We start from the raw sequence: 23,510 nt of genomic DNA on the forward strand, positions 1-23,510 counted from the left end.
CTGAGTGAAATACTTCCTTAAAAACACAAAACAATAAATAAAATCTCCTCCTAAATTCACTCACCTGATTATTGAGATTATAGAGGTATCTTGAGACAAATATGTGAATGTTTCTCATAATTTCCAGGACATCGAGTCCCTACAACACAATCCACACAGAAACCCCATGACCATTAGTTGAGCATCAGCCACATGTGTACCAACACAATACCTTACTGATTACACTGCTGACCTTCAATTTACATTCTTTTTTAAAACTTCATAAAAAGCACCACTAAAAAGTCCAAGATCCTCTCCGCTTACACAACCAGAATCGTCTCCTTGAGAAAGCCTGGATGCTTTGTATTTTATCCTTCCTACCTGTACAGAAACAAACTTAAATCACAAGACCCAGAGTCACAACTGTTTCCTGACCATCTTTCAACTTCTCTTCATTATTTTTTACAAAGTAAACTAATGACTATACTCCAAAAAGTACTTAAGAGATATTACAAGAACATCTATAACAATGCATATTACTTTTAAGAAATGAAACAAGAACTATTCTTCACATGCAATTCTCAAAAACGTTAAGTATTATTCTTGTAAACATGGGAAGTGAAGAAAATGAAGCTAACAGAGTTTTCTAAGGTCAAACAATTAGTCACAGATGGAACACTGTTGTTTCAGAAACTCTGATTTCAAAGTTTGTTTCCTTTGACTATACCAAATCCCTTTTAGATTTGTTTTTGTCTTAATTAGATGAAAATGTGGGTGTATGCATACGAATGTATCAGATCATCTGCCGCTGGACTTACAGGCAGCTGTGAGCCTGCTGATATAGGTGCTGGAGACTGAACTTGGGTCCTCTACAAGAGCACTACATGCTCTTAACACCTCTTCAGCCTCTAGTCCAGTATATATGTGTGTGTGTGTGTGTGTGTATACATATATATATATATATATATATTACACATAAATACACATATATAATAGAAGCATATATGTTTTTGTTTTGTTTTTTAAGACAGGGTTTCTCTGTTTAGCCCTGCCTGTCAAAGAACTTAATCTGTAGACCAAGATGGTCTTGAACTCAGAATCTGCCTGCCTCTGCCTCTGCCTGTGTGTGTGTGTGTGTGTGTGTGTGTGTGTGTGTGTGTGTGTGTGTACAGGTATTTCACCTACATATATGTCTGGGCACCACTTGTGTGCTTGGTGCCTGCAAAGGTCAGAAAAGGCTGCTGATCCCTTGGAACATGTGGGTGCTGGAAAGCCAGGTCCTCTGGAAGAAAAGCAAGTGCTCTCAATGCTGAACTTTCTCATCAGGCCCTAAGCCCTTTAACTTTATTAAGATCCTCCATTCTCCACATGCTTCCCTAATTCTCAGTGGTAAACCACAGATTATTCCATAGCTTTTCTAACTAGTACTCAAAGTATCATCACAATACACATTAAGTATTGTACCTTTTACTATATTCTACCCTAAAAGTTTCTTCACATATGTTTTATCTCCCCTGAGACTATAAGCATATGAACTGAATCCTAAAACACAGTTGACTATCCAGTACTCTCTAAACATATACTAGATATTTAAATAAATGAGTAAGAGGATACACAAAATGATCCTGGAAGCAAGTCCACAAGTGTAACAGGTATTATTGTGCCTCATGGAATTACGATCTACAGGTACGTACAACAGGTGTTATGACCCTCAAATTTTGGGACAGAATAAATGTTTTTAAAGTATTAACTAGATTATTTTTAAAAGAAATACTTATAAAATAACTGAGAGCCTAAATTGCTACATTCATAAAATGCTCACATATTACAAAGCAGCTGATTAGCAAAACCAAAGGCTTCTTGGCAATTTGCAACTATACAGATAGCTGTATTCCTAATATATTAAAGTTGACATACTACACATACTACATCCAGCTTTGTATATATCTTTTAGAATTCTGTAAAGTCATCTCACTATCTTAGCACATTCCTGAAGTGTGTGTGTATACACATGAGTGTTTGTATTTATTTCACATGCTCAGCAGAATTCTAATTATACTCAGGAAGGCAATGATACATTCTATTATAAAGCCCATTAGTACCATCTAATGTTTTACTCTTGACAAATATGAGGTTTATATAACAAATCATTTCTTTAAAAAATATATTATGGGAATGTAGATATATCTCAGTGGTTAAGAGTACTTGTTCTTCCGGAGAACCTGGTGTTGGATCCTGAACCCACACAGGTCACCCTATCACTCTAGTTCCAGGACACCTGACACTCTTCTGACCTCTGCACGCACCAGGCACTCACATGGTGCAGATACATACAGGTAAAAAACTCACACACATAAAAATAGATGCCAGACAGACAGACAGATCGACTGACTGACTGGGGTTAAATAAACATTTCCTAAATTAATACTGTCGCACTATCAGACCATACTAGAAATACTGTGCACATACCTGCTCCAAAGTCTGGCTAGGAAGATGTGCCTCTGTCATTACCAACCCATAACGCTGCGTAGCCAAATTTCTCATTTCACTGTAAGTGGCCCAATCATGAAGAGCTACTGTTGTGAGATTGTAGAAAGTCTTATCTAGATAGTGAGTTACATAAGCTACAAAAACAAAAGAAAACAAACCCCACAAATTGCTATGTTTGATTTATGAATGGTAAAAAAGAAATGAAGTTAAAAGAAAAAAACACTGTATGATTTTAAAATGAAATTTTTCCTTTAAAATAAGGTGGTTGTTTCAACACTCAGTGGGCTGAGGCATGAGGAGCACAAGTTCAAAACCAGACTCAGCTAGAGAGCAAAACCTTCAAAATATTTAAAAAAAGAAAAAAACGAAATAAAACAGTAACAGCAAAAATGAGGATTACATGTGGTGGAAAACCCCTGTAATCCCAGTACTCAGAGGCTGTAGCAGAACCATGAGTCTAAGGTCTACCTGGGCTATAGATGGGGCCCTTGGTCAACCTGGGCTAAACAGCAATTTGCTAAAAAATAAAAATGAAACAACAGAAAGAGCTAAGGAATGAACAAGAGACCCTCATGAGAGGTCAGAAGACACAGAGGACAAGCCTACAAAGAACAAACACTCACCTCGAATGTCAATGAATCGATTGAAAAACCGAATAGGGTTCAGAGAGAAAAACAGAGCCAAGTCTTTTCTGCCAACTTTGAAGGGGTTCCGGTCATCCAGCTTCAAGTGAGTATGCACAGAAAGCCGCAAGTCCTTCTCGATCTCCTTACACAGCTTGTCCAGCAAATGCTGTTCAGAAGGAATGGAGAGCTGTTCACGGGCTCCCACTGCAGATCACCCCACTGTGCACATGCCTCGACCCTCACTGTGTACTGAGGAGAAACTGACCAACTAGTTTCTTGACTTAAGATGCAAACCCCTCAATGGTAAAATTTTATTTTTGTTTGAAAAGGGTAATATTTTTTTAAAGCTAAGAGACTGATAAATACAAAGACTTTATTTTCATAAATATTTTAAATTTAATTTTCATGAATAACAGCCAACTTCACTATACAGACCATGAATATGTAATGCAAAGCATAAAATTTATGAAGAGTAGCAGCAAAAATAATGATCTTGCAATGTGCAGTAAAGAAAAATAGATTTCCTTATGATTATCATTAAAAACCACGTATGTGGTGCACATACATACATGCAGGCAAGAAAAATACATAAATCTAAAAAAATTCTTAAATCATGAGGACTTTAAAAATAGATCAGTAGATTAAAAGCACTTGTAGACAAGTGTGAGACCCAAGTTCAAATCCCCAGAATACTCCTAAAGCCAGGCACAAGTAGTCCTAGCCAGATCTGTAATGCTAGAGTGAAATGGGAGATGAGGGAACTCCCCAGAACTCTAGAACCAGCTGGCCTAGTTTATATACAGTGATGAACCACAGAGAGATCCTGTCTCAAAACAAAGACAGACACCCAAGGTTGCTCTCTAACCCCAACACTTGCACCACAGCACAGGTGCACACACACACACACACACACAAAGTACACACATTAACACATACAAAACTCACTGTGTTAACAGTAACATTTCAATGTTAACAGTCATCTTTCTTTGTCTATCAGAGTACCAAATACTAGCCAGTTACCTATATTTTATTTTTAAATAAAAATATTCATGATCATTTGCAAGGCTTGATAACCCAGAAGGGCAACCAAAAAGGGAATAAGATTATACAAAAATTTTCATAACTTCCATCACACTGAAACAGGAAGATGTTAGATTTACTCATTTTTAACCCTATCTTCCGAACAAAAGTTGGTTGGTTTACACAGTAATTTATAAATAACTGGTTTGGGTTTTCTTGATAAAGGGTCAGGAACTGGAACTCACAATCCTCCTGCCTCAATCTCCTGAGAGCTGGAATTATAAGTACGCACTACACCTAGCTTTGTTTAATAATTTCTGACTCAGTGAAGTCAGCTTCACCCTGAGACATCTTCCAAAGCACTGCTCTTTCAATCTTAAATATAATCTTACCTCATTTAAAATGTCCATAATTTCTTTGTCATAGCAATCCAGAAGCAGTTCATGGGACTCTAAATGCCTTGAATGCATCATGGCAGGCACACAGTCTCGTAAAGCACTGAACATGTACTAGTAAGAAAATGAAGACATACCTGAGCTTAGAAAAATCAGAATTCTAAACAAAACTGCAAAGGCTAATTACATACAAAAACTCTGACCTAAAGGGAAAAATACTTTTCTATGACTGCTTTATTTTCCTAAAAACCTGAAACGTGATATAGGCACACACATAAAAAGAAAAGCTAACACTCACTATTACTCTATGTGCATCAAATACACGTACTTCTACAGAAAAACTGAGTAACATGCAGCCTGCCAACAAGGAATTATCAAAATTACTGAGCAACATCAAATCAAGTGAGCTGAGAATGGAAAACTACAAGTACAGAGGGTTAAATGGATAACTGCCTTACAGAGGGTTAGCACAGTAGGACTAATTTTACTCATAACTATTAATACACAATTTACCCAACGACTACATGAACTTTGACTAGATATGCATAATAAAACTGTTCAAAATATCATTGCAGGTCAATTGTATGATAGTTTATTAAATCAAATGACCTATTTGAAATTTACAAAGTGGCTACAAATGACGCTTACTCTTAGATTACTCTGTACTTACATGTAATCTAGCTGCATCGACAGCATTCTCATACACATCATCTAAATAAATCGGGAAGACAGCGCGATGCCAGTATAAAAAACAACAGTCACACTGTGCTTGGACTCTACAATATAAGATAATAAGTAATTAGTGGTGACCTTCTGTACTGAGGGGAAGGTCTGTCTTCCTCACTTTACATGCTCTGAATCACTTCACCCAACATTATTAAACAAAGTCAGGAAACTAAGTTATTTTTCAAATTGAGCAAAGATAACAAAACATTTTAATACCTACATTATCAAAATTCTGCATATGCTTTAGATTTAAGACTGCTGAAAAACCCAGAATGCTAAATGATGTTTAAAATAAACTTCTCCATATTAACTGAAATAATATTTGCATTACATGCATAATTTACATGTTTCCACAGTGAAAAGTAAGTTTTAAGAAGTTAAGACCTTGGGATCCCCTCACTGTTTTGTTTTATTGTTCCAGCCCTCCAAATCTTAGGCACTCAACTATCTATATGAAATACCAGCATTCTGTGAGATAGAGGCTAACTTGGTCTATAGCCACTTCCAGGATAGCCAGGACTATACAGTGAGATCCTGTATTTAAAAAAAAAAAAGAAAAGCCACTATATGACCACAAAACCCTGTCACACAGAGCCTAGCCACTGTCTTTGCTACCAAATTACTATGCAATGACTTACAGAAGAGAATTATACCAGGTATCTTACAGTGACGGTCCAACATTTCTTTCAAGGGCTGAAAATTAAATACCACAAACTACAAAAATACCAGCTTCTCAGAATAGCAAAGACAATTATGAAGACTAAATGAAGATTGTGCTGAATGCACTAGCTGAACTTTGTCACAAGTCCAGTGCTCATGGTCTCTCCAAGAAACCTATGCTCAACGCAAAGAAAAAGAAAACCGTCCCAGCATCTGCCAAACAAGCCTCCTCCCACGTCAGTTCAACCCAATGACTGTCTTCCGAAACTGCAATTCAAATGTCGCCTCCAAATGCAACTACACAATATGGTGTGTCATGGGTCTTCAAGTGTCTCAGAGAATAAAGCTTTACTATAAAGCAGCAAGTTGAGAAGCCCAGTAGTGGCCCTGCTAAAATACCGACAATGGACACCATCATTTGCCAGATACCCTGAAGGTGCTCTGCTTAGTGTCACGAGAAGTCTTCTGGGGATTCATGCTTCCTGTGAAAGCAAAGCTCAGGCAGGACAAGCTTGTAGTCAGTCTCCTGTAAGGTGCCCTGTGGATCTCCTCCTCCTCTGGCTATGCCAAAGAGAACCCAAGCTCAATAAGGTAACAGGCCTGTGATTTCAGTGCTGCAGGACCAGCCTGAGCCCCTCAGTAAATGGAGGCTGGGAGTGGGGAGGGCTGAGGTGGGAGGGAGGGAGGGAGGGAAGGAGGGAAGAACAGAGGGAGGGAAGGAGGGAGGGAGGGAATGGCTGTTCTATCACCCAGGCCCTTGACTGTCACACACCCAGCTCTACTCACCGCTCTCTAAGCTCACTGATAATATCCAGCTTCTTCATGACTACTTGAAGGGGAAAGAGTTCTTCATCTTTAAATGTTTTCTATTAGCAGGAAGGGAAAGCATAGAAGTATAATCACTACAAGGTCAAGTTTCTCAGGCAAAAAACTGAGCAGTGAACCTCAGACTTCATGTTCACTCCTTTAATAAGAGGAATAAACTTACCATTTGTGTGCCAACACTCAATGCCAAAGAAACAATAAGTCGTCGTTGTTTTGTGCTTGGTCCATTTAAGGTGTTTTCAGCCAAAACAAGAGCAGATAGCACATCAAGACGCTGTTCACTATATTTTTTGTCTGAAATTACTCTTTTCTTAGGAGATGAAACAAAAAATTATTAGTTTTGATTCTAACATCGTTGTTTCCAAAGAAAAAGAAGTGTCTATTCTGTTCTCTATGGCATAGCTCCAGAGAGCACAGAAAAAACTCTCTCCCCCACTGTTCCCGAACTTAGCCACTCTTAACTGTCTGAGCATTATCAAGAAGAGCAAACAAGTAACATCAATCTAACTAGAAAAAAAATCTAAAACTGAGGGGTCAAAACCTTTCCCTTCCTTCTACTGAGATTAGCTGCTAAGGGGGTTTTCAGTAGGTTACACAGGGCACCCAGGGCTTCAAAAGAAGCTAGGCTCTGGGTTAGATGATTCCCTTGAATGTAGAGAGTACCAATCTGAGCACATTTAAGGTGAGCCAGGCTGAGTTCTGAGACTGTCAACACGCCCCTTGTATGAAGTAGTACCTGTATTAGTCAAGCAGGATAGCTTTGCAGAGACTACAACCCTGCTAACTGTAAGGATTATAAAATGCAATGGATAAAGCACCGTAGAAATAACATATCTGGCAGGAAAGCATAGTGGCTAACCAGGAAATACAGATAAAACAGCAGACCACGATACCTTACTTATGCTGAGTGTATAACAATCTACATACCTTGGCTACAGAAATAGAATTAAGAGCCTGATGTTGAAGGTGCTGTGTTATATGTGACACTGAATCTGCCACAACCATGCTTCTCCTGTAGAACATATGCTCTATTGCCTAAAAGAAATGAATGAAACCCTGCAAAAATTAAATTAAAACTTACATGCAAAATCATTAAAGAAAACCTTCATGACCCTAGGAAAGGAAGGAATTTGTAAATGAGACTAGAGGAGGGTGAGGGCAAAAATCAAAACACACATACACAGAGACAGACAGACAGACAGACAGACAGACAGACAGACGCGAGTGCGTGCACACCCACACCCATCCCCACCCACCAACAAAAACCCACCACTTGGGGCTTCAGAGAAGGTTCAGTCCTTAAGAGTTTGCTTGTTTCCCAGGCATGAAGAACCAAGTCTGATTTCCCACACCTACATAAAAAAACAGCCAGGCATGGTGGCACAAGCTTATCACCCCAGTGCCTAGAAGACAGATAGGAGGATCCCTGGAGCTTGCTAGCCTCACTGGTAAGCCCCAGAAGCCTGTCTCAAACAAAGTACATAGCTTCAAAGAATCAATATCTGAAGTTGATCCCTGGCCTCCACACACAGATTCACATACATACACCACTATACACAAAGACACACAAAGACACAAAGATACACATACAGACACATAAAACATTATGCTGGAAAATTCAACTGAATTAAAATTAAGCACTTGCACTTGTCAAAAGTCATTAAAAAAATTGAAAAAAAAAAAGGTAAGACATCTACTAAAAGATTCTTTTCTACAAACATTCCAAATTCCAAATAAATCAAAGATTTTTTTACACAATCAATAGAACCATCCCCCGCAAAAGCACAAGTAGTTTTTTTTCAAATAGAAGTACAGTAAGTAAACAAAAACAAAATTCACTATCACTAACAACTAAGTGTTAATTATTAAAAATAGTCAAAACAACTTGGTCTCACTAACTGACTTAATGACAGGTACAGAGAACAGGCCTATAACCCCTGCATTCAGAAGAGGCAGGAGACCTGCTATGAGCTGAAAGGTAACCTAGGGTGCTGGCTAGTTATATGTCACCATGACTCAAGTCAGAGTTATCTCAAAGAAGGGATCCTCAACTGAAAAGGCCTCCAAAAGACCCAGCTTCAAGGTATTTTCTTAACTGGTGATAGATGGGGAGGGCCCAGTCCACTGTGGATGATGCCATCCCTCAGATGGAGGTCCTGGCTTCTACAGAGCAAGCCAGTAAGCAGCACTCCTCCATGGCCTCTATATCAGTTCCCGTTCCAGATTTCTGATCTGTTTGAGTTTCTACCCTCATGGTTTTTAATGATGAATTGCCATAGGAACTTTGAGTAAAATAAACTCTTTCCTCCCCAGGATGCTTTGGGTCATGGTGTTTCATCACAGCAATAGTAACCCTAACTAAGACAATGATATATAGTAAGGTTCTGTCTCAAAGAAAAACAAAAAAAATACTTGGTAATATAGAAACTTGAAAGGAAGAAAGGAAGGAAGGAAGGAAGGAAGGAAGGAAGGAAGGGAAGGAGGGAGGGAGGGAGGGAAGGGGGGAAGGGAGGGAAGGAAGGGGAGGAGAGAGGGAGATAGATAGATAGACAGACAGACAGATCTAAGAAATTCCAAATTTAAAGTCCTTGATTATTTGAAACTTACTAGCAAATCTGAGTCTTAATTTCATAGATGGGCTCTTCTGCCTATAAGGAGTTCTGCTAAAAACCATTTTACATTCCATTAATTGTACTCACTGAAGTCACCTGATTCTCTCTCTCAGTCGACTGTTTACCCACAAGACCCCAGTGGTTTCTCTAAACTAAGATCAACAGTGGCACATAAACTGACCCCATTTACATGTAAACACTTTTAAATACTGGGTATTTTAGCACCAGTATTTTTCAAGTCATGCAACCTGCTTTTTAACACTTCTGTGAATAAAACAATTATTAATAACACTAAATCTAACTCTCCCTTCCTTCTTATGAGCTTAACTGCTAATGGAGTTTAAACCCACAGAAGGTCACCTCACTCTTTCAACTTTACAGGGATGTAAATGCAGGTCCACACAGCTTCACTTTCAGGAGAGCATTCAGTAACTTACACAGGGCACCCAGCGCTTCACAACAAGCTAGGCTCTGGGTTAGATGGTTTCCTTGACTGTTGGCTAGTGTACTGATTACACCAGGGAGCCAATCTGAGCACATTTAAGGTGAGCAGGCTGAGTTGAGACTGTCAATACACACAGCTGTATAAAGCAGCACCTGTATTAGTCAAGCTTTTCAGAGTTTTGTTCAATTTTAACTTCACTTTCTCCTAAGTTTGTGTTCTGATGTGACTAGAAGTAAAACACCCTAAGATCATTCTATTGAAGCTGAGGTCATGACCCAAGTCCCGGTGGCAAAGTAAAACAGCACTGACTTACCTTGAGAAGTTCAATGAGCCTGCATAATGCCTTCACTGAGGTTTTGGTCATAGGCTTCTGCATGGACATGTAGAGATTCATTGTGGTCTTAATAATGGTACTAATACTGTATGCATATAAGAAACCCTACAAAAGAAAAGAAACAGTGGAATCACAGATTTCATTCAAACTTTGTTCTCCATGTATATTATCCATAAGCATGCCAATAGCCAGTATTTCTAAACTCTCTTATTTATTACTTTTATGTGTGGGCATTGTACCTGCATGTATGTCTGCACAACACATGAATGTAGTGCCTGAGGCCAGAAGTGGGAGTTGGATCTCTTGGAACCGGCATTACAGGCAGTATGTGCTGCTGGATTAAACATGGGTCCTCTGGACCTAGTGCTCTTAACCTCTGAATCATCTCTCCAAACACTCAATGTCCCTTTCTAAGCCAATTCTTTTTTTTATTTTTTCCCTTTTTGGTTTTTTCATTTTTTCAAGACAGGGTTTCTCTGTGTAGCCCTGACTGTTCCTAGAACTCACTCTGTAGACCAGGCTAGCCTCGAACTCAAGAGATCCGCCTACCTCGGCCTCCCAAGTGCTGGGATTAAAGGAGTGCGCCACCACTGTCTGGCCAAGCCAATTCTTAAAGAGTTAGAAATCCTATTCCTGACAACACTATGAGTTTCAAACCAGTCCTTAATAATTTCTTGATCAATCAAATACCACCAGACATTTATATAGTTACTGGCTTTTAAAAAGCTGTTCACTTAAAGAAAATGAAAACCCCTGCAGTAAAATGGTGTGTAAATGCCAGGGATATACCTAATAATGCATCCTCATCTTAACTGCTGAGGAGACAAGATCCCATCTGCTGATACTCAGAGCAGGGAACCATGGACTAAGGAAAACTGACACCTGGGAAGAGTTGCTTCCCTGAACAGTGAAAACATGCAAAGGAGCTTCCGAGCACCAAGCTAACTGCACCCTTCCTTTCTGCCTAAAGTAGCAGCTCTCAACCTATGGGCCAGATACTTACATTATGCTTTGTGACAGTAGCACAATCAGGTTAGGTACTAGCAATAGAATAAATTTACAGCTGGGGATCACTACAACAGGAGAGGCACACAGTTCAATAGGTGGAGAACCACTGGCCTAGCCCAATTCCCACAGTCCACCCACTATCTGTCTCTTGTCAGCTTTCTCTCATCTAGCCAAAGAACTACAACACATTCTCTCCTCCCCTTCTGTTCATGAAGAAGCACCTAAGTCTTTTGCTGCTTACAAGTATTTTTTAACTCCTCTAAACTCCAGGAAGACTAAATAGTAAGTAAGATAATGAATAGGATTATACATTTAAATATGTGTCTGTGTGTGTATGTGTGAACGTGCGCACACAGGTGTCCATCAAGGCTACTGAATCTGTGGAGCTGGAGTTTCTGATGGTTGTGATGGTGGAAATCTTCTTGGTTAGGGGTGAACTCAGGCCCTCTGAAAAAGTAACAAGCTCTTTTAACTGCTGGGCCATTTTTCCAGCCCCTCACATGTTTTCATTTAAACATCCAAAGGGTTTGAAACTACATACATATTCATATACATCTTTCTTTAGTTTCTTTTTAAATTAAAACAAATTTTCAGGGGCTGGAGAGATGGCTCAGCGGTTAAGAGCTCACAACCACATAAAATGGGATCTGATGCCCTCTTCTAGTGTGTCTGAAGACAGTGACAGTGTACTCATATAAATAAGTATATCTTAAAAAAACAAAACAAAACAAAACAAAAAACAAATTTTCATACAGTATTTTGATGTTTTCCCCTTCCCTAGTTCTCTGCGGTGCCTCTCTACCTTCCAACCTACTCAACTTTATGTTCTCTCTCCTTCAAATTAACACTAAACAACAAAAAACAAATAAAACAAAAACGGAGGGTGGGGGTGGAGGGAGTATATACACATATAAAAACATGGAAATTGTTTTATGTTGGCCAACAGCTCCTGTACATGGGCCCTGAGTGTGGTTGATTTTTTTTCCATTGACAAAAAAATTAATTTTCCTTTTGCCAGCAGATATCAATAGCAAGTATCTTCTTGGTTAGGAGTGTCAGAAACAGGGAACAAGAGCAGAAACCAGCTCATGACCCAATGAGAAGACAAAGATGGTGGTTAAGGAAATAGCTCAGTAGGCAACACGTTCAAGTACAAGTATGATGACCAAGCTCAGGTCACTAGACCCATTTAAAAAGCCAGGAACAGGGGTGTTTATCTATAGACCGAGCCCAGGGATGACAGGCATCTCCCAAAGGGCTTGCTTTCGGCTACTCTGGCTCAAACAGTGAGCTCCAGGTTCAGTGAGAGACTATCTCAAAAGTAAGGTAAAGAACAATTGAGGAAGACATCTAATACCAAGCTCTGTCCTACACACACATCCACAGAATCAAGCACATCCACACACATACACTCACTCACTCTCTCACAAATAAAACAAAACCAGATTGAGGGAAAGTATACACTGTTTACAGAAGACACACATTCCATGTAAGAAGCTACAAAGGCTGCATAGAAGGTTCAGTAAAGGCACATTATGTAGACAGTAGCCAAAAGAAACACTGTGCAACTGTGTTAGACACAAATGATCTCCAACAAAAAGCATCACTAGAGATCAGCACGTCCCAGTAAGTAATGTTGTTGATGTCCAGTGATGCTTTTTGTTAGAGATCATTTGTGTCTGATATTAACACAGATGCACACAGACTAAGTACATGTAATTTTTTAAAGTAAAGATAAAAGAAACCCTCATGTGTCTGGAAATAAAAAGTATCTTTCGAGAACACCAGGAGGAGCACTGGCAAGCAGGTAAGGGCACCTGCAGCCAAGCTTCATGGCCCAGGTGTGCTCTTCAGGACCGCTCCCTTCATAAACAGAAACGTACTTGCCCAGGGAGCCAGAGGCACTGACTCCCCTGAAGCTCAGGGAATCAAACTTGGGATCGTTGCAAGAACAAGTGCTCTCACCTGAGCTATCTCTGCAGCTCCTCATTTTGTTTAAATATAAAACATAACCCCTCCTTTTCACAATTGTGGCCAAGTATAACTTCTGTAAATTAAAGTCACAAATTTGAAATTACACCCAAAATATTCTAAGAACACACAACTACCTGTATGAAAACATTACATCTGTTGGTAAGGTCTTCAGCAAATGTATCCATCCTCTGCTCTTTAGATAACATAGACTCCATCTTCATCATCCATGAGCTCACAAAAACGTAGTAAGACTGCACATCTCTAGCAAAGGAAAACAAAAATATACGTCCATGTCTCATACTGACAAGAGTAAAATACTCCTTCCAGCAGTAATTGTATGCTCTGGCCTTCAAAGGAATCCTATATGCACATATAAGTTACTGAACTTACAACTATGTAGTGAATACCTATTCAAGCCAGACATTAATTCTAGCTGAGAACACAACAGATAAAAATCCCTGGCACTATGAAGCTCAGATTCTAGGAAGGACAATAATCAAAGCAATAATCAAAGTCAAAACAATCTTTAAATGTCTGGCGATACATCCTGGGGGTTAGGGGAATGCAGACAGGGACACAAACCAGGGCCTGAGGTAGTTCTCTAATTTTAGTAAGATGATCAGAGTAGGCTCATAGTGTGGGTGACTCTGAGCCATGATCTGACCAGATTAATAAGACATGCAAACATGTAAAAAGAGAGTTTAAGGAGTGTGAGCAACAAGTGCAAAAGCCCCTAAGGCTTTGAGAACTACACCCAAAGTGTTCAGTAATGACAAAAACCCAGGATGGCTAGAACACAAAGAGGAAGAGGAGGAACAGAAAAGCAGATCAGAAGTGGGAGGGTGGGAGAGTAGGAGGGCTTGTGGGAAGTGTGCACTTCAACTCAAGTGTCTAAGAGAAGTCACTGAAGATGAATGGCTTTGGGAGGATCACTATCACTTTGCCTGATGTTAAAAATAAGCCATCATAAAGATAATCTATAAAACAACTATAATAATGCAGGAGGAAGAAGCATCTTCAATGAGAGTAAAAACAGTGGAAGCAGAGGCTAGCAGAGGAAGCAGAGGTTCAGCAGTTAGAGCACTTCCTACTCTAGCCAAGAACCTGAGTTCAGTTCTCAGCACCCACATGGCAGCTGATAACTGAAGTGACAACTCTAGCTCCAAGGGATCGGCCTCTGTGGGCACCTACACATATATGGCATATACAGCCAGGCACATAGGTTTTGTTTTTTAATGAAAAAAATATAGTAAAAGTAGACAGAATCTGAATTTAAAAGCTAATTTGAATGTTCATGCTATACCAATAATTATTCTAAACTTGACATAAATTAGCTTATTCAAACCTCATATTAACCTTATGTAGTAGTTAGAAAACTCAGGCCCTCAGGAGAACTTTAAACAAGTATAAATATACTCACCCCATGCCTGTCACCGGGAGTGGGGGTGGGGGGCTGAAAGCACCCTTACTACTATTATCTGCATGGGTTACACTGAGCCTCTACCCAGATAAAGCGTGACCCATCACATACCCAAGTTACACGTGCCTCACTCCCCTGCCTCAGTCACACAGTCACACAGTATAGGTCAGACATTAAATCTGCTTCCTCACAACTCAATACCTCCTCTTCCCTTAGAAACCTTTAATGGAAGACATCCTGCTTTGTCCAACAGGACTGAAGCATCTTACACTTCAGGCCCATGCAGTGCTATGAGTTAATTCTCTTTCCTGAAGAACCTTTCAATTCAGTGGGCCTCTATCTCTCTGTACCCCTCTATCCCACTCTCTGTGTCTCTCTCCTCCTTTCCCTCCCCAAAACCTAACTGTAGGGACTAAGTTCTTCATTTTATAGAAGATGAAACTGCTACACAAAGTAATATGCTCTGCTCACATCAGGAGACAGGATTAAAACCCAAATATGGGAAGCTTCCCTTCCCATCACAGATACTCAACCAATGACACATGGTGACACTGTCTACTAGTCAGGATAAGCCCCAGCAGCAAACAAAAGACATCAAGAGAGGACAAGAAGGAGAGAGGAGGGTACGGAGGGACAGGGCAGGAGGGAGGGAGGAGGTAAGGAAATGGGAGGGGAGAGGACTCACTGTACAGTGTGACAGGCAGGTCACATGTAATCCCCAGCACTCAGGAAACTGAGGCAGGAAAAACCAATTCTGATCATAGAAATACATAATAAAGCATGCTCTATCAGTCTCGGGTCAGACACTGTGGACGAAGCAGAGCTTTCTCTGTCCTACTGCTACTCTTACAGATCACCACTGTCTTTCAAGGATAAAAAACTGAAACTGTTCCAGGTTCCAGCTTATTTTGTTATTGGATGGGAGGGGTGGGAGAATTCAATTATCAATTTTTTAGCTCTATTTTAAAGTATAAATTTGGGAAATACTAAGGGAAAAATAATCCCCTGCCCTGGTAAAAAGCATTGTCAGTATCTACATAGGAACTTGATGGTCTCTGGAAAAGCTTAGACCTCCTACCCCTAAAGACAATTCTTTCCCAGTATCAAACGAATCCAGGAATGGTAAAAGCAGCTGCACACCAACTCTGTCCAGAGGGACCAGGGGCACTGCCAGTAGGAAGCAGAGGCCAGCCCCCAGCTCCCTTTTCACCTCAAGCCCCAGAACTGCCTGCAGACAGCTGTCACCTCGGAGCTTCCTCGCAAGTGGTAGGATCACCCGCCCTCACATTTTACAACAGCAGAGCGAATATTAGGTTTCTTTGCCACAACTGCAAAGAAACTGGAAGGAAAAAACCCACCACCATTCTTTCAGACCATGGAGCGCTATTCTGACTTTAGAGGAACGTATTTAAACCCAAAAGCCTAGAGGTAGCTGGGATCATGGCACCCTCCTTTAATCCCAGCACTAGGAGACAGACAGGGTGACCTCTGAGTTCAACTCTTTGAGTTCAAGGCCAGCCTGGTCTATACAGTGAACTTTAGAATAGCCAGGGCTATGCAGAGAGACTCTGTCTCTTAAAAATAAACAAATAAGTAATTAAGTGAATAAATAAAAAAAGCTTTGGGGTAAAATTCTGTTAGATAAGGGGTCTTGGAAAACAAAACATTCAATCTCCACCTACTAGAACGTCCTTCCAACAGTCTCCTGGGCACACAGCCATGCACACTCTGTCCACACAGCTACACAGCAGACACTGGAGTGCCAGCCGTCCTCTTTTACATGTGCACACCTAGATACACTAAGTAAGTTAATAAAGGTAAAAGACAAGCAATACAGAAACTCTAAATACTGTCTGTTAGTATGTATACCTTGTGACTCAAGTACTTTCAGTATCAAATATATAAATATTTTCTTTACAGTTGTTTTACAAAACTTACTTGGTAAGTGACTGAGCTTTCTGCTGTAGGAAGGTATCCCTGTGTATTTTAATGGCTTGAAGACTTTTTCTGTCTAGAAGTTTGGCAGCTGCTGGCATTTTATGAATCAGAAAATTATCAGGAAACCAAATAATATTAGCAGTTAAAGTGATGGCTGGCACCTGAAGGGAAGAGGGAACATCATCATAGAATGCAGGCCCAATGATGCTGTGCTAAACAGTGCTACCACACACAGGGAAGGCAGCTCTGAAAACACAACCACCAAAATCTCAATGTGTACACCGTGTATCTTCCCCTCACGCTCATTGAAGAAAGAACAAAAGCATTCCCAGTGGGTGCTGAGCACGGCAACTTTATTCTGCCTAAATATTAATAGACACACAGACATACACAGAACAGATTTCACAATAATTCATAAATATAAAAAGCAAAATAAAATTCAACCCTTCATAACCTTACTGCCAGGGCATATTAATAAAATACTAGAAAAAAAATAACTCTAAGGATAGCTAAGGCCTCATAGTCTATTATTACTTGATAGTACTAGACACAAACTAAGTTTCAATTCTGAAACTGGGTGTCCTATCATGGAAATAGCGAAGATGAAAATAACAATTTAATGAGGGCAAAGGGGAGAGCCAAAGGAAGGAGAAGGCAAGGCCATGCTAACAGTACTGACAGGATGTTAATGTGACAGGGCATGGGTGCACTCCTGCAATGCCAGCACTCAGGAAGCTGAGGCAGAAGGATGGCTGAGACTAAGGCCAGCCTGCACTACACAGCAAGACTCTGTCTCAGAAATAAAACAAAGTTGTTGTTTTGTTTTGTTTTGTTTTTCGAGACAGGGTTTCTCCATATAGTCCTGGTTGTCCTGGGAATCACTCTGTAGACTAGGCTGGCCTCGAACTCAGAAATCTGCCTACCTCTGCCTCTCAAGTGCTGGGATTAAAAGTATGTGCCACCACTGCCAGGCAAAACAAAGTTAATGTGCACACACACACACACACACACACACACACACACTAAAGAACACCCACCATATATATATGTGTATACATATATGTGTATATATATATATATATGTACATATATATATATGTATATATATATATATATATCTTGATATGAAATAGTTGTTTTCGTTTACCATACTTGCTCATTTCAACAATCTCTGCACTTTAAAACAACACTATCATTGCTTTTATTTTTGCATGTGTATGTGTGTTGTGTACATATATGCCTTTTCATGTGTGTGGGTACAGGAATGTGTGCACATATGGGTACTGAAGTCCATGGTTGACACTAGGTGTCTTCCTCCATTTTTCTCCATTGTATTCATCCATAGTTCTCTGACCCATGCTAGTTAGTTAGAAGTCAGAAGATATACCAGCCTTACTTAGCACTGCTGGAATTAATTAAAGGCAGGCTGCCATGCTCACATGACATTATGTGAGTTCTGGGAATCTGGTTTCCAGTCCTCACAGTGGATGAAAAGCAGTAATCCATGACCTATCTCTCTAGCCCTATTTTCTTTTTTATACAATTACATTTCATAAAAAGTAACTTATTCTTTTTTAATAAATTTTACATATTAGCACTTTTAAATAATCTAACCTTATTAAAACTTACACTGAAAACTGAAAGTAAGAAGTTTCAAGTTCTTACCTTCTTACAAATGTCCAATAAAGACTTATAAAACTTTTTATCAACAGTTCGAAAAATCTGAAAGTGCAGTATAAAGAGCCCACAAATTCCAACATACTTGTCTCTCTGGTCAATTTCAGAAGGTTCACCTAATAAAGGAAGAACATAAAAATAGAACAGATAATGGTTGAATCCTTAAGGAAATGTAAATCTGATAAATAAGTCAAACAAGAAATTTATATTACCAAGCTTGGCTTCCACATTTGCAAAAATTGAGCGAATGCTATGTGCAAACTCTTCTGCAAAAGTGGTATTTTTTGACACAGATATTCCTCCATTGAGAGAATCAAACTGCTGTTCAATACAGGCCTGCACAGGAAACATTTGAACAGAAATTCAGACTCTCAGTACCAAGCCATCAAACACCTTGGTAAGGTAAAACACTTCTGTACTCATGCTAACTACCAAATCTGGCTCCCGTGTCCTTTGATGGGATATGTGCATCTGCTTAATATGAGTGCCAGTTATAAGGCACTCAAACCCCAAATGAAGAGATACAGAGTAAAGCTCAAAGATGAATGGAAGGAATCACTGCTGACACACTAGAAAGGAGGGTTTGGGTTTTTTTTTTGGTTTTGTTTTGTTTTGTTTTTGAGAAAGGGTCCATCCATGTAGCCCATTATGTAGACCAGGATGACTTTAAACTCAGAGATCTGCCAGCCTTTGCCTCCCAAATGCTGGGACTAACATTGTGTTCCACCACTCCCAGCTGAAATCATTTTTAAAATTGTACATGTTTGAGTGTTTTGCCTACATGTATGTCTCTGCACTACAGGCATGCACTGCCTACAGAGCCCAGAGAGAGTATCAGATACCTCGAAACTGGAGTTGTGAACTATCATGTGGGTACTAGGAATCTAACCCAGGTCTGCTTCAAGCCAGCACTCCTAACTGCTGAGTCATCTCTCCACATGCAATATCTTGTTTAAAGAGTGTTGCCCTTTAGGAGGGAGGGATTGGTGGGCAGGTGGGTGTATATGTGTGTGTGTGTGTGCGCGCGCGCGCGTGTGCCTCTGTGTGTGTGTGCGCATGTGCACACACATGCACTCGAGCAGAGTCTTGCTCTGTAGGCAAGCTACATATTTATGATAATCCCATTGGACCTTTCCAATGCTAGGAGACAACGGGCACGGTCACAATGCCCAGCTCCTCGAATCCTGTATGTGTAGAAATTTCCCAGGGAAAAAAGAGCTACAATAACTACATTTTGTATCTAAGAGATTACTAATTTTTACATCTAAGAGATAAACTGATTTTAAAAACAAAGAGCTGGAGCCAATCTATCAAAACTGTGGTAACATAAAACCAAAAGTAACGTGAAGCAGACATGGAGTAGATGGAACTTCTGGCAGCACTGTGAGGGTCCATCTGTACAATGAGGTAGTAGTATGTTCTTAACTGGTTTCAGTTCACTTTCATTTAGAAGGACCTTATCTGTGGACATCCAAACCACACCCACTGGTGCAAAAGAACTAACTAAGCTTTTCTATTGTTTGCTTGGGCTCTGATTTGTTCCTTTACAGGTTTAGGACCTGAGCATGCCAAGGAAGTAAGTGAGTGCTCTACCACTAAACTACATCCCAGCCCTTCAGACTTCTTAAAAGCAATCTTAAAAATCTAAATCTAGAAGCTAGTAACAAACAATATTTAATGCAAATGATTACACCTTAGATTTTGAAACCCTTAGGTTTTTGTCTTTATTTTCTTTTGAGATGGGGTCTCCTATGTATCTCAAGGTGACCTAGAATTCACTTTGAACCAGATGCTGGCCTTAGTCTTGCACAGCCTCCTGTGTACTGGATTATAAGGGTAAACATCAACATGCCTGATTCGATTTTAAACTTTTTACAGTTTAATTTTAAACCCCTCATTTTAAGTAACCTTTCATTTTAGTTATTATTAGATATTGAGTTATGCTTTAAATACTAATAGTGACTACTTTTTAAAAGCCAAAGCACTTTCTAAAAAAAAAAAATTCAAAAGTATTCTACTGTAGTTCTGATCTGCACTGGCCTCTAAGAACACATATGCTGGCCCTGATACAGCTCCACTTACCTGGAATATCATTCCATCAAGTAACTGCCCTTCCAGCTTCAGCAAGAATTTCTCAAAGGGCTTTAATTTTTCATCCTGAATTCCAAATTTCGAAGGGTTGTGATGGACAGATTTCAGCAACCTTGTAGAAGATTTAAAGAAAGATCTTACATCTACCTATCAAATTCTTAAAAGTTACAAATACTCCAAGAAAAAATATTTGTATGTATTATTCTTACTCAGCTCTTCACATGGAAAATGTAAATGGAGCAATCTTAATAAAATGTTTATCTTTCTTTTTACCCCTTAAATTCATTGCCTGTTGTTCTGTGTAACAAAAATTTAGTGCCTATTTATAAACTGAATAAAAATGTGAAAGACTGTTCCAAGGTGTTTAATAAAATGTGTGGCACAAACTTTCACTTGAACAGAATGCAGTGAAAAGAACAAATCATAACCATCCTGCAACAGTTTGAGAACAAAGCCCTATCTACAAATGGGGCTGACTGTGTTCATGAAAACACTGGACATGATGGGGCCAGAGCAATACTTTCGTGCTTACAGAGGAAACCTGAGTCTGGTTCCCAGCACCCATATCAGGTGGCTAACAACAGCCTATGGCTCTGGTTCCAGGGAATCCAGGCCCGTCTTCTGGCCTCTCTAAGTCCCCATACACATCTGTAGACACACATGAAGACAGACATAAACACATATACACACACACAAATAAAAGTAAATATTGGGCATGAATTCCCTTCCAGTATAGATCTCTAGGTCTTTTAAGAGAAAAATTAGTGTTTTAATTTCTACTACTAAAACTAGCACATCAGCTGTCCAAAGTAAAATAATTAAAAATGTTTTGGTTGACATACCTTTTGTACATAGTCCAGTGGTCTTTCAGCGTGACATGATTATCAATAATCTCATCCAGGGTAAGTAAGACTGTTAGTAGTTCTCCCAAGTGCTCATACATAGTCTGTCAAAAAACCTTTAATGATTATCATTTAGTCACTAGTTAGAAGTCTCATGTGAACTTTTAAAGTAAAACACATTGGGTTAATTATTAAATTAGTGAAAGGAGGCATCAACTGGTTTATTATGATACAGGTCTGACCCACAAATGACCACCAGCCTAAATCAAGTATATTTTGCCTAATATTTCCTCCTTAATTGTGATGCTAAAGATCTGTTTATTGAAAACAGAAAATCTGCAGTGGAGCACTACTGGGAAAAAGCACAAGTGCCAGATCATAGCAAGTGATGACTCATCAACTACACAAAGAATGGGGACATAGAAGCAGGGTTAGCAGGCTAGCATTAGTGTATGTCCTAATTGGTCAAATCCCTAGGAAAAATAGAAAAATTAACTTTTACCTGAAAATGAACTCCAGTTGTCTCTATAATTTTGGGTCCTATCCTATAATAAAATAACATACAAGTTTTAAAAAATCATTTTTGGTCACAGTCCATTCTAAACTCAAGATATAAATACAGGCACATAAGCTCTTAGAACTATAGCATGTATTTGTCTTAAACTTGCAGGCACAAGCCAGAGCAGAGCCTGGGTTACCCTTGCTGTGCTTTCATGGGTTAAAGTCCTGACAATGGGCCAATCAGTAACCTTACTTTTTTAAACCTAAAGAATGTGCCTTGGCATAAAAGCAGAAGGAAAAAAATTAATGAACTATTAGAATTTCTCAATTATCAACTATAATCATTTACTCTATCAAAACTGGCACTTGGGAAAAGACCTTTAAGAACATATCAGACTGGTTCTTCAGTTCTCGCTCTTACTGAGAAGCAAGATATCAAACTTCTAGGGCTATACCACAATAATAAGTTCAACTTTATGTCCTATTCAAGAAAAGTCACCTAACTTTATGAAACAGAGAACCACTAATGTACACAGAGAAAAAACAAACACTGTGCATGATTAATTTTGCACCAGCTTTTTTCTATGATGAAACATCTTTAAAACTTTTTTGCCAACATTCTCATTCAGACAAAATCAGGTTCAAAAACTTGGTGAAAATGGAATCTCACTTATCTATAAATACACACACATATTAAAAACAGAGCATTATCTCCAGTAGTGTCTGAACATTCTAAGCATGTATACTGAGTAAATAGATAATAAGCTATTTCTAATAACTATTTTTTTCAAAAAGTCCTTACTGCTATTTTATAAAAAACAGACTAATTCTACAGTGCATTACTTGTTGCTGATATACAGGGCAGCCAGCTGATGGATTACATTCATCACCACTTCATAGCATCTCGTCACAAAGCAGGACAGTTCCTGAAATGACAAGGTGAGTACATGTTACAAGGCTGCTTTTTCAATGTCAGGATATTTGGACTGGATGCTGTAACACAAGTAAAGCTCTGGTTACCCAGCAGGCAGAGCTCAGAATCCTTCAAGCAATCAACACTTCTCTCCTTTCCTACAGGCCAGCTCAGTCCTCCCTCTGCTACTCCTGCATTTCACAATTTCACCATTTTCTGAGTCTATCGTTTCAGTCACTCATGCAGCTCCTAAATGGCAGGGTAGATCATCCCTTCCCTATAAGTGAATGAAGAGCTAAAGAGTGAAAATGGATGCCAGCCTACAAGTGTAACAAGGATAGAAAACAATCTCCACAAGTCACTCTAAATCACTTCCCTTGTCATCTTTTGTTGTTGGTTTTTTTGTTTTTCCAAAACAGGGTTTCTCTGTGTAGCCATGGCAGTCCTGAAACTCACTCTGTAGACCAGGCTAGCCTCGAACTCAGAGATCCACCTGCCTCTGCCTCCCACCACCGCTCAGCTCATTTGTTATCTTTAATTACACATATATATGGATGGGGCTGGAGAGATGGCTCAGCGGTTATGAGCACTAATTGCTCTTCCAGAGGTCCTGAGCTCAATTCCCAGCAACCACATGGTGGCTCACAACCATCTGTAATGGGACCCAACGCCCTCTCCTGGTATCTCTGAGAACAGCTACAGTGTACTACTCATATACAGAAAATAAGTAATTCTTTAAAAAAATACAAATATACAACTTGGCACACACACGTGCATACCACTTAACCCAAGAATGTTTATCAGTAATTATTAATTCAGATCTATCATACCTAGACTTTCTGACAATGTTTTTTAAAGCTTTCAACTTTTAGTCTTATAAAACAAATTTCCATCTAAAATACTTAAAACCTTATTAAACTTGCATTTATTTTAAACTGCAAGTCCTGAACAATTTTCACTGCTTTTTATGTATTGGTCTCCCCAGTTTCTCTCTCTCCCTCTCTCCCTCTCCCCCCCCCTCTTTCTCTCTCTCT

At 39.4% G+C, this 23,510-nt stretch overlaps 1 protein-coding gene across 3 annotated transcripts in view; it reads right to left on the minus strand.

Annotated features, from left to right (window-relative positions):
- Washc4 (WASH complex subunit 4) overlaps positions 1-23,510 on the minus strand; it is a 50,818-nt gene that overhangs the window by 17,053 nt on the left and 10,255 nt on the right. For 2 of the 3 annotated variants that reach the window (XM_031348932.1, XM_031348931.1), the window contains exons 7-23: positions 22,407-22,489; positions 21,565-21,607; positions 21,063-21,166; positions 20,212-20,332; positions 18,342-18,465; positions 18,118-18,245; positions 16,453-16,613; positions 13,229-13,355; positions 10,092-10,217; positions 7,649-7,756; positions 6,885-7,031; positions 6,683-6,762; positions 5,181-5,286; positions 4,508-4,624; positions 3,093-3,261; positions 2,449-2,603; positions 65-139 (exon numbers count right to left, since the gene is read on the minus strand). In XM_031348932.1, the coding sequence (XP_031204792.1) occupies positions 65-139; positions 2,449-2,603; positions 3,093-3,261; positions 4,508-4,624; positions 5,181-5,286; positions 6,683-6,762; positions 6,885-7,031; positions 7,649-7,756; positions 10,092-10,217; positions 13,229-13,355; positions 16,453-16,613; positions 18,118-18,245; positions 18,342-18,465; positions 20,212-20,332; positions 21,063-21,166; positions 21,565-21,607; positions 22,407-22,489 (1,974 nt within the window). Of the gene's footprint in view, positions 1-64; positions 140-2,448; positions 2,604-3,092; positions 3,262-4,507; positions 4,625-5,180; positions 5,287-6,682; positions 6,763-6,884; positions 7,032-7,648; positions 7,757-10,091; positions 10,218-13,228; positions 13,356-16,452; positions 16,614-18,117; positions 18,246-18,341; positions 18,466-20,211; positions 20,333-21,062; positions 21,179-21,564; positions 21,608-22,406; positions 22,490-23,510 lie in introns of those variants that run through there. The other variant, XM_031348934.1, reaches the window with a different exon arrangement.

This window comes from Mastomys coucha, unplaced genomic scaffold (assembly GCF_008632895.1).
Source record: "Mastomys coucha isolate ucsf_1 unplaced genomic scaffold, UCSF_Mcou_1 pScaffold4, whole genome shotgun sequence".
Classification (NCBI taxonomy): domain Eukaryota; kingdom Metazoa; phylum Chordata; class Mammalia; order Rodentia; family Muridae; genus Mastomys; species Mastomys coucha.